General features: G+C 42.5%; 1 protein-coding gene across 1 annotated transcript; it reads right to left on the bottom strand.

Annotated features, from left to right (window-relative positions):
- Positions 1 to 4,087: 4,087 nt before the first annotated feature.
- Positions 4,088 to 11,993, bottom strand: LOC125013176 (protein sel-1 homolog 3). The gene is made up of 23 exons (XM_047593567.1): positions 11,237 to 11,993; positions 10,685 to 11,153; positions 10,360 to 10,486; positions 10,153 to 10,274; positions 9,952 to 10,070; positions 9,816 to 9,871; positions 9,617 to 9,743; positions 9,409 to 9,541; positions 9,178 to 9,315; positions 8,872 to 9,077; positions 8,592 to 8,771; positions 8,146 to 8,265; positions 6,644 to 6,784; positions 6,476 to 6,538; positions 5,997 to 6,170; positions 5,787 to 5,914; positions 5,623 to 5,706; positions 5,433 to 5,523; positions 5,260 to 5,347; positions 5,079 to 5,188; positions 4,841 to 4,968; positions 4,652 to 4,754; positions 4,088 to 4,343 (listed from the first exon to the last, which is right to left on the bottom strand). Exons 1-23 carry the CDS (start codon positions 11,375 to 11,377, stop codon positions 4,254 to 4,256), a joined length of 3,138 nt encoding a protein of 1,045 aa, XP_047449523.1. The 5' UTR covers positions 11,378 to 11,993; the 3' UTR covers positions 4,088 to 4,253.
- Between the last annotated feature and the right edge of the window lie 30 nt (positions 11,994 to 12,023).

Below are 12,023 nucleotides of genomic sequence, written 5' to 3'. Positions count from 1 at the left end.
CACAGCGCTGCCTGAGTGAGTTTCTTCTCTTTGCCTCGGTTGCGCGGTCACAACTGGCACAGCTCTCCTTCCTTTCACCGGCCAAACAGCCCTTCTGCAAAGACACATGGAGAGAAACAGAGAGGAAGTGGGGGGGAGAAAAAACAGAAAAGTGGAGGATAGGAGAAAAGGAAAAGAGAGATGGATTGCAGTGATAATAGAGATTGTCAGGATTTGCAATCCTGGTAAGTCATTGTGCGCAAAGTAAAAATCACAGAGTTAAACTAATTTCATTTCCCTCAGTGCTGCCGTTTCCCTTTCTATTCATTTCTCTTCCGCATTTCAGCTTTTGAGTTCCAATTCACAGGCCTGGTAGCGGTGCACTTAAATCACAATTTTTTTTAGGAGCTTTTTAAAGCATTGGGTAGAATACCCTATAGCCCTTTTGAAAAACAATTCACACTGAGAAGCATGATCATATCAGTGCTGCATAAAGGATGGTTCTTTATCAATGGATGAGAGCTGATTAGATGTTACATGGCCCTACCTTATTTTACAGAAGAAACAGGAGGAAAGAGACTGTAAAGTACAGAAATCAGTATGCTGGTGTCCTGGAAGGCAATATGAAATGATAGATAACAGTCAGAGACAAACTCTATCCCTAAATGGCTAAATAAATGGCTTAATAAACATTACCTTCATCCTCCCATCCAACCAATCTGCCGTTTTATATTGAACAGTCCCAAAAGAGTTGACAGTCAGTGGGCACTTAGTCTGTAATTGTGCACGGCAGGGAGAGCTTTGAGGTTTAGTTGTTATCTTTAATAGCTGTTTTTGTTGTGTATCCAGCCAGATCTTTTGAGGCAGAAAAATTATATTTAACCAACCATTTTTGAAGTGTGTGTTACACAGTCTAATCCCTTATCTATGAGGTGTAGACAGTATTTTGACAAACCTCTGTAACTACATCACTGCCCTTGACAACCAGGCAGGTCAGAGCAGAGGTCAGCAAGATTAACAGACACCCTTGAGGTTTTAGGAATTTTGCAAACCAGCGCAAAAACATAAGCTGACGCAGGGACTTGAAAGCAGGTGTAGACCTGAAGGACGGTCTCCCTGCTGACAACAAGCTGCTGTAGGTGCATTAGTCAAACACCTCTATCACCTTTAAAGTTACAGAATTATACACCAGCATAATGTAGCAATGCGCCACCTGCTATTTAGGTGTAGTCTGAATAAATCCAATAATAGTACTGGAGAGTGATTTAAAGTCTTTTATTGTATGGTACGACTAAACATCATGCAATATATAAGAGCCAAGAAAACTCATGAATGATGACGAGATTTAAGGTCAAAACTAAGCTAATAACCACAGACTAAAACCACCTCCATCTCTATGTTGAAAAATAGTGATACACTATATTGCCAAAAGTTTTGGCTAACCTGTCTTTACACGCATATGAACTTAAGCGACATCCCATTCTTAATCCACAAGGTTTAAAATGAAGTCGGCCCACCCTTTGCAGGTATAACAGCTTCAACTCGTCTGGGAAGACTTTCCACAAGGTTTAGGAGTGTGTTTATGTGAATTTTGGGTGCGCAGTCATGTTGGGACAGGAAGGGGCCATCCCCAAACTCTTCCCACAAAGTTGGGACCATGGAATTGTCCCAAATCTCCTGGTATGCTGAAGCATTCAGAGTTCCTTTCACTGGAACTAAGGGGCCAAGCCCAGCTCCTGAAAAAACAACCCCACACCATAATCCCTCCTCCACCAAACTTCACACTTGGCACAGTGCAGTCAGACCCAGATCGTCAAACCCAGATTGGTCCACCAGATTGCTAGATGGAGAAGCATGATTTGTAACTCCAGAGAATGTCTCCAGTGCTCTAGAGTCCAGTGGCAGCATGCTTTACACCACTGCATCCGACACTGTGCATTGCACTTGGTGATGAACGAAGGCCACATAAAGTTTGGAGGACTGTAGCGATTGACTCTGCAGAAAGTTGGCAACCTCTGTGCACTATGTGCCTCAGCATCCGTAGACCACGTTGTTATAATACTGCTGTCAGTTGACTGAACAAAATTCAAGTTTATAAACAAATTAACTTCATAAACTCCCTGAAACATACCTTACTAATATCAGAGCTCAACTGCAAGTCTTCTACACAATGCAGTCACAATAGCACAGGGACACCCACTTCACTGTACTGGGTTCAAGTGTAGGACCCTCAGGTAAAGAAGGGTTTGTTTGCGTAAAAACCTGCCACCTGGAGCCACAGCAGCCCTTAACAGGGTTAAGTCCATGCTTTCACATGTTTTGATCAGTCTGTAGCTTATGTATCTCTGAAACATTATTCTTTGTGTAATCTAATGACATGTAGTCAAGTGACATCGGATGAATTAAATCACTATCATTAGCTACACTTGCAATTTCCTCCTACTGCAGATACGATGCTAACAATATTTACTGAGCTATTATTAGGTCTCTGTAATAACTTTGTAGTCTCTACAAGTATCTAGGTTTTATAAAAGACTACTGTTTATTTCCAAGTAGCCGCCATATTTGTTTTGTTTCAGGTCAAAACTTCATGGAATGCTACAAATACTAATTTAAAAAAATATGTAAAAGTATAAAACACATATAAAACAACGAGAATGTCGTTTTTATATGACCGTACTGGTTTTCACAACACTTTAAAATGGAAACGATTACCTTTGCGACCCATCACGGTATTATGCTAATATATGAAAGCCACACCTTAGCTTGTTAGCTCGCTGTCACCACGGTAAAGTTAGAGCGAAAGTAAATGAACGCTGCCACTGCTGTATCTTCACCTACTTTTCAGCTTTTCTTCCTGTTTGCAGGGTTGTAAATTGCTTGACTGAGCTTGTTTTTAAATCCACGGTAACTGCTAATTGTTGAAAAGTACAAGAGAGAAGTTACCTTTTTCCCCGTGACGTTAATTGGATGCGCATGCTCAGGTGTGTTGCGTGCCGACGTCAGGGTTTAATTGACGCAATTGAGCATAGGGAGTTGTTATAAAGAAACACTACCATTAAAATCCATGTACAAAATGAAGCCAAGTTATAAAAACAAGTTATAAAAAACAGAACACGAATATGCACAATGTCTGTGGTATATTTATTCGTAAGTGCATGTGTAAGTGATGAAAGTTGCTGTTTATGTGGCATTGAGCAGTTTGATTGTTGATGGAAAAAAACAGCCCTCAGAGCTTTCAAAATGTAATCACCTCAGTGACAGAATTTAAAATTTGTGAGAAAGTCATTCAGTCATGTTGTTGCAACAAAAAGACAGATTATAAGGAAACTAGTATTTCAAGAATTAACTCATTACAAGATTGATAATCATTTCAAACTGTTGTATGTTACTGTATGACCATGTAGATTTAACACAAGTTTACAGAATCTCATCATGTTTTAATACTTAAATCTTCTACAGTGAGGACATTAACCTTGTGTGAAGGGGTAGTTGTACTTGTGATGCAAGGCAGAACACTTCTGTAAAGCCATTTTCAGGAATCAGGTTAAAATTTATGGTCAGGTGGATGTCAGAAAGATTAAAAATAGAGGCCACATTTCCTCTGTTTTAATTAGCCCTGGCCCACCACCTACAGCCATATACATTTTTAATTAATATCATTTGAACTGTTTAACTTTAGAAGCTCTATTTCTGCTGGAAACCGTCTTGAAATATTCTTGACAAATTCTTGAGCTTTTTATTCCACACTTACCAACAATCCCGATGATTCCTACAAACACAGGCAGAGCAAATTAAATTCATCTGCCGGCGCTAATGAGATGTTGAGTGTTGAATGAATTTGGCCTCATGAGAAGTGTCTGTAATTGCTTGCTTGATTTTGGTCGGGGGTGGGAAATTAAATGCGAGACGTTCTCTGGCATTCTTGTTTTCTGTGCTTTATGAGTAGCAGTGTGAGATCTGCAGAAAACGGGAAATCTATGTAGATATGTAACTTTAAATCAGTTTTCTTCCATGTCTAACTCAAAATGTTCAAATTTAAGATATGTAAATATCAAAGTATAAAACAAAACCAAACATTAATTAGCGTGAAAATAAGTCGCACAAATTGCTTGAAACTGATTGAGTTTCTTTATTATTTTACATCAACGTGTACAAAAATAATATAATCATGTGACATGTTTATTCGTAAAGCGGTCGACTTTGTTCAGTATTTCGCTGGGCTGTTTTTCTGTTTTCACTGAAGGTTGAGAGTCTTCACAAGAACCCTGGCCCTAGTCGAGAGACTGAACTCGTCTCCTGAGGACTCTGAGGATGATCACGAACACTGTTGGAGCTGCAACCACGGCAACAGCAGTGGAGATCTGTGGGAAATTACACGAGCACTGTTAAATCGTGAAAATATTAGACAATAAAGAGCTGTAGGTCTTCACTCTGTTTATCCACTAACCCGCCCTCATCTTACTGCACTCTCACTTTCCATTTGAAGAAATAAATATTCTGCTACTGTACATTACCGGGTGCTATAATTTATTTATTTATTGCATACAACAGTATGATATTTACCCAGAGAAAATGAATACTAAATAAAAAGCTACTTTAAATACAACATACTGCATGATAATTAGAGAATTATGATGATGATTATGTCATATTAATGTGTCGCACTAACCTTAATGGCAGCGCTATACTCCGCCTGGAATGATTTTAGGTATACATTGAAGAGGGCAAGGCTGCAAGGCAAGAATGAATCTGTGTCCTCCGAGTCTCTGCATCTTTTGGAAGAAAATATGCAATATTTTCACATATTAATTCAGATTTAAATGATGTACAATGCACCAGACGTGCTATTCAAACGAACCTTGTATACAAAGTGCTTCGAAGCAAACCGTTGTCTGCAAAGTACAGCTGCGAGAGGCCGAGCTCAATCAGTACAGATAGTGGCAGCCGGTAACCCTCTTCAGCGAGGAGGCCAAGGTTGTACCATCCCTGATGAAGAATGACAAGTACGACTTAAATGCAAAAACATGATAGGAATGAAAATACAGCAAAAAAAAAAACGACAAATTTTAAATCAGTCTAAAAGCAGCGGACCGGACCTGTGGGTCGTTCCTCAGTGCCGCCAGTTTGTACATTTGTGCTGCGGAAAACAAATCTTTCTGCCTGTCACCATGACCCTCATACAACAGGTCACCCATCCTAATAAAGGCTGAAGAGATAAGAGAGTTAGAGGTCACGGAGTCTGGAAGTATTTCATTCAAGTCAAAGCCAGTGACTCACCATAAGTGTCAGGACTCTGACTTAGAATTGTGAGGTTGTAGTATCTCCACATACAGCGCAGAGCATCAGCGGGATCCAGATAACCTCCCTATTGACACGCAGAGTGATTTCTAAGATCGAATAAAACAGCAAAACGACCATGACATGAGGAGTCTTATATTTATATAACTCACCGTATTTTCTTCACACAGATACGCCACGTTAAACTGTGCAGGCGCGAACCCTGCCTCGGCGGCCATCAAGTAATGTAACAGTGAACTCAACCTGGAAAAACGTACAAGGTTAAATCGCCGCAAATTGCTGCAAGTGTTTCCTAGTGGCCTAATCATGCTCGTGTCAAGTGTGAATAGTGAAATTCGTTACATGTTGCTCTCGAGATAGGCATTCAAAGATTTCCTTAAGATGCTGCCCAAGTATCCGTTCTGCTCAGCTGCCCACTTCGCCCACCTGCAGTCAGTTAAAAGGACAGTTTAGTGTAGGCATGGGGACATGTGTGCTCGAAAGGTTACAAACAAAATGTTGCTAACAAAACTGCGTCTGATGGATGTCTGTTGACAAGACCAGGAATCCCTGTGGTCCAGATGTCAGCGAGGAGAACCGCTCCCCTGATGTGTCCTCTCTCTGCAGACCTCAGGTAGTGTCTATAGGCCATATACTGCAAGGAAAGGCTAATCAGTGACCGCTTTCTTTAACGACTCAAATACCGATGGATGATGTTTGTCGTAGTTGTAGCTTACTTGGTTGGCAGCTCTTCCTGGATAATGACCTTGTGAGTACAGGACGCCCAGATTCAAAGCGGCTTCCGGACATCCGAGCAGATCGGCCTTCTCCCACAGCTGCACCGCCTGCACAAAGTCCTTTTCATACTGTTCATAGTACCAGGCCAGCGCATTGATGGCAGGAACAAAACCCTGTAGGAGAAAATACCGTAAGAAGCAATAAGGAGCCAAAAAGACATACCTCCTTTCCAAAAAAAAAATATCGGCACACCATATTGTTTCTTTCTACACAGTAAAATTCAGGATATTATTAGTACTATTACATTATATTTTATCCAACTTTTTTATAAACATATAATGACTGGTTCTGTTTGTTGCACAAAGAGGACATCTCACTACAAGAACCTTGAACCTTGCTTTTGCAGCAGAGCGTGGACTCCTAATGTAACATTACAGACAACTGATGAGTATTAACTTAGTAATGGATAAAACAGAACCTGGTCCATTGCTTTCTTCAGGAATGTAATAGCTTTTGGGATGTCCTGCTGAACTCCCTGCCCCTACAGAGAAGGATATTTATTGAGAGTAGACATAATGTTAATAAGGAAGGAAGAAAGGAAATAAAGGAGACTTGTATATTTATGACACACCAGATACAAACTGACCTTTAGAAGAACGATGCCATAGTCATACATTGACACCGGGTCCTTCCACTGGACGGCTCCTCTTCGGTAGTGCCTCGCAGCCTCCTGGATGTTTGAAGAAACTCCTTGTTGTCCCCAGAATAGCATGCGGGCAATAGCTTGCTGCAAGAGAGTAAATTAATTACCTAAACACTGCTTATGTATCAGGGCAAATTCTACACATCGTTTTAGAGAAATAAAAAAGAAGAAAAGGTAGAGAGAAACAAAACTGTGAGGAGTTTAATCTGTGAGAGATAGTGACAAATTAAACCACTTAAGGAACTTGCAGGCATATAGCCCGGCAAACAATTAAACAATTATACCAATCGAGTGCTAATGAACAGCAACATTATACGTAGTTTACCAAACTCATTAACTGAGAGAGAAACAGCTGTGTACGGGGAATAAAGCTAAGTGAGGAGTAGCCACATGGGAGAAGAGAGGACGCTGGAGAAGTACAAAAAGTCATGTTACTCTATGGCAAGAAGTTAAAAACTGACAGAAACCAGCGGGACCCTTGTAGAGTCATCCATAATCTGAAGAAATCTGATGAGAGGTGATTTTTTCAGTGGACTAACATTCAGATATCCATTCTTATGTTGTGAAAACATAGCCATGTATACACTTCCTCCAAAAAAAAAAAAAACACGCACCAACATATGGTGTTTTGTTCACCAAAGGCCTACAGGCGACTTACAAGGATGAGTGTATGCAGACTTCAATGAACTACGCTGGGAGTTCCTTGCATTTTGCGCGTTTAAGTTGAGGGAGAAAGTGTGGTTCTCATCTCATTCTGCAGCTTGGCAGCCACACTCAAAGGTACAGCCAGGCCCATGAAGGGATGTCTTTAGCTTAGACTGCATAAATATAGAAAACGTGTCGCCACTTCGTTGCAAAACGGTCATTCTTGCAAGTTTGAAGCATAGACTGTAGGTTTGAAGCCAGAGTCTGTGCAGTATGGTTCAAGAATGGTCTGCTCCACCTCCACAGGTTACAAGGAAATGACTATACACTGTACTATGTAAGTTTTGTATAATTTATATTATTATTTTTTTTTTTATTTTTTTTTTATTTACTACTTGCATGGCAACTGGTGGTCGCCATTATGTCACATCCGGTTGCTATTCTAACTAAAACTAAACTTATCCAAAAGAAATTGACACTTGAACATGAATCAACATTATTTGACTATTTAAAAAGACAGAAGCCATCCAAGCCCCACCCACTAACGTGGAGAAGGTGGAGCTTATGACCTACACTGCAGGCAGCCAGCAGGGGAAACTCCACTCGCTTTAGCTTTACTTTTGAGGAGCAGTTCCACCGCCCATCTTTGTACAGTCTATTAGTAACAAGGAGAAAAGGGAATCCAGGAGGACATTGTCCAACATCGTTGAGTCAATGCGGATTTAGATTTGAGGCAGAACAGCCAAAACCCACAGAAGAACTTCTCAAAGATGCCTGAAGGTAATAACAGAATACTGCACCTCAGCCTCAGTCGCTCCCCTTCGTGCCTGCAGCTTGAGCCACTGAAAGATATGGTGGTCTTCTTTGGTCTGGAGATTCAGCACCTCATCGTTGTTCAAGTAAATAGCCTCAACAAACGCCTGAAAGAGGAAAGAAGAAACAGAGAGTAATATCTGTAGTAATACCACCTTTATCATGCGGTTATCTTTTCATATGGAAAGAAGTGACAGAGGTAAACTTATTGACGATGGAAATCTCAACGCTATAGCCGCAGCAAGATTTATTAGCATATCGCACATCAGCTCATATGCCGTAAAAACTCTGAGGTATGTAATATGAGAAAAGCCTAGCCTCTGTTTTACGACGTGCACTGTCTAACACTGACTGAGTGGAAGATGGAGGACAAATACTGTTTTCTGAGATTGTATTTTTCTACACTGAGCCCAGTTATAAATGCATACATTACCTGCTGTGGTGTGGGGTCAAGGCGGTCTAAGTATGTCTGCTTAGCAATGTTTGCATAGTACGCATAGGCCACATCTGTGTCTGCTGGGAGGCCGTGAAGCCCTTGATGGTGCAGGTGCCCGAGATGCAGAAGCGCCAGTCGGTCGTCCTTCTGGGCCGCCAGCAGGGCGAGGAGCCAAGCCTGCACCAGACACGGGAGGGCAGCGTGTAAAAAATCTGGACACGTCAGCCGTCAGCAGGCGGGCAAGAAAGCTCTGGCTGAGGCAGCACAGTTAACGCACCTTAATGGGCTGTTTCTCGACTCCCAGGCCAGAGCTGTAGAGCACAGACGACATGTGCAGAGCTTGGTTATCAGCTAGGCAGCCAGCTTGGAGCAGCAGCGGTAATATTCTGCTGACCACTCCAGTGCTGCTCACTCTGCCCAGCTTATGAAGCGATAAGGAGTACAGCGCTCTGCCCACAGCTGGCAAGCCGACGGCTCTTCCTCCTGCAAATCGGGGATATTTCACTGGTTTGTCTTCTAATGTGTTTAATGGGAGACATCAAAGCATATATAAAATGTGCCAAATGTGCTGTTTATCTCTTACCATTTTTAAAAGCTAATAACTTGGCCAGTTTAGCGGCATGTTTTCTGTGAGGGAGCGCTGCCTCCCACAGCTGACACTGTGGATGTGATGGCGCTCTCTCCTTCACCGTCCACTGGTAGAACACATGGAAACAAGTATCTGAAGAAAAATTAAAAAATAAACAGATAATATTCTTTTAAGTCAGTTGTATTGTAATTTTAGCACCACCTGGTGGACATACAAGCCTATTACCAGGCTCCATCTCCTTGGCCTTTCGTGAGTAGCCACTCATCTTCACAGCCATATCGCGCCGAAAATCATCACAGGTCTGCAGCCATCCGGTCAGGTTCACGCTCCTGATAACATCTGGGACGGCAAACTCAGACTGCAGAAGAAATAAATAATCAGGCTCAAATCCCAAAATATACATGTGTTAAAGTAGTACCTGAAGAAGCACTACCTGAGGTAATATCCTGTTGCGGTAATAAACCACCGGTCCAAAATAACCTTCCACACCTTGCACATACTTCCCTCCGCCGATCACAAAATACCCCTCGGTGTCGTCCAGTACCACAGTGTGTCTGAAACTTTAAGACACCTTGTTAAAACATTTTTATTAATCCGCTCAAGTCACTTTACCGTGTCTAAAGTGGACTTACATGTGTTGCGCATATTTGACTGTCCTCTCCTCCTCGCACACCATGGTGACTGTGACCTGAGTGGGAAGCAGCCACTTTATTTTCACGTTATGCACACGGCTAAAGGATATCCAGAACAAACAGAGGGGCCACTCACTGATGTGCCGTGCAAGCTCACACCCAGCTGGCACCACTCATTTAAAGGCACCTTGAATGGAGAGAGAAACGCAGAGGATTCCTCCACAGACTCTGCGCTCATCTGGATGTGCAGAAGGCCTGCGTTTATCGGAGGCAGTGTTTAAATCCAGACAATGGGGATCGCATCTTGAAAAAGGTGCGGGAGAACTCTTAAACATACCTTTATCTGTGAGCAGCAGCGTCGGTGTGATGTAACTGTTGCCGTTGTTTATATGTTGGAACACGCCACACAGGCTTTGCTGACAGTAACCGGTCACAAAGAGCCAGATGGAAAACATACACCTGGAGAGAATCCAATGAATACCCGTGCTGACGAACAGAAAGCTAGGTTAGGATAGAGTGTGAGGTGCAGCTTTGTCAGGCCTACCATGGAAAAGAGGTGGATTTAACACGCAGGTACTCAAGAACCTCGCTCCTGTAGGGCCTCAGTGTCTTTGTGATGCCAAACTCTTCTCCAGTTGAAGCGTAGATCGAGGACAGCAAATGTGCAGTTTCTGAATGAAATGGAGAGTTTTTAGTTGGAGTCCAAGTGTGTTTTTCATTCCATCACCAGCATCGGAAAACAAATATAAATGTGACATATTTTCAGCTCATTCTTAATTGATGAAAGACTAAACCAATAAAGCTCTAGGTGGACAATTAAACCCCAGCTCCCCCACTAACATTTTCAAGAAACTCTTACTCAACTTTACCTTCTTCCAGGGGACACTGTTTCTCTAAAAACCGTGGCGTTAATTGGAGCATTTGTGTGCCCCACGCAACGCAGACCTGATGCTGTTTGACGGGACGACTAAAAAAGGCCTTGGGCTCTACAGCTGCCGCGTCTTCAGCCACGATGGAACCCTCATCCGATCCGCTTGCTCTGACCGAGGCTCGGAGGATACAGCTCAGCACCCAGTGAGAGTCTGGAACTATCCCGTCAGCTCGATACACCAGCCAGTCCGGCAGGTTCAGCCGCAGGGTCCTGATCCGAGGCTCCCCGGGGACGCACCTCCACCGCCTCAGCATCAGCGTGGAGGTCGCGCCGGTTTCAAAAGACACAACGCAGTCCAGCTGCACCGTCGCAGGTTGGTCACAGGAGTAAAGCACGTCCAGCACATGGTCCGGTTCAGCCTCCTCCGGAGGGTTCAGGAGCCTCACTTCGTCTAAGGCCCAGACGATCTGTGTGTGACAGAGGAGACGCACGCATTTCAGGGTGACATCCGTTAGACGCGGACGACGGTGAAGGTAAAACCTGCGCCTACCTGCACGCCGAGGCACAAGTGACAGATGTATTTGTAAACTGTATGGAAGTCCATGCTCCACAGAGTGCTCTCATTAATCTTCCCATTTAAAATATGCAAGCTGCATGGGTGAAACAAGGAGCCTTGAGATCCGGATGTCATCCTGCTCCACCTGTGTTGCCGAATCCTAAGTAAATATTTAACAGCACACAGCTCCACCCGATTTTTCTCTAAATATATATATACATATACACACACAGTTTAATGAGGGTGGAGCTTTGTGGACTGGGCTGCGTTCCAACAGATTAGGGTCGAATTATTCACCTGTTGAGCAGAATCTGATCTGAGGTTTCATCAGTTCAATTAAAAGTGTATGCATAAATAAATGAATAAATAAATGCAAACATCCACTCATCTTTCATTCAAAATAGTTTATTGCTATCATGCAGGAGTGCCATCAAAGTCTAGACCACCACAGTAGATGCAAAATTATCTTTTTTTTTTCTCTGTACAAATATATGTATTCATAAATAGAACCTCAAAGTAAAGAGGAGGAAAAGTAGGAACGAGGACTAAAGAGCTTAAGCTGATCCACTCTTCTAACCCAATATAGGCTTCGTCGTGACAGTTGACATGCATCAACGTTTTTACAGTGCATTACACCGGGAGCGGACGAGACACTCACACATAGAGGTGGCATTACCCATGTACAGCTCTGCCGTGCAAAGAAGGTACAAACAACAGTTTTAAAAAAAGGACCAGTAGGAAATTGATCTTTTTTTTTTGTTTTGTTTTTCCTTTTTTTTTT

The sequence above is a fragment of the Mugil cephalus genome, chromosome 9 (assembly GCF_022458985.1).
Source record: "Mugil cephalus isolate CIBA_MC_2020 chromosome 9, CIBA_Mcephalus_1.1, whole genome shotgun sequence".
Classification (NCBI taxonomy): domain Eukaryota; kingdom Metazoa; phylum Chordata; class Actinopteri; order Mugiliformes; family Mugilidae; genus Mugil; species Mugil cephalus.
The sequence above is the reverse complement of the archived record's forward strand: the minus strand, read 5'-3'. Positions and strand labels throughout refer to the sequence as shown.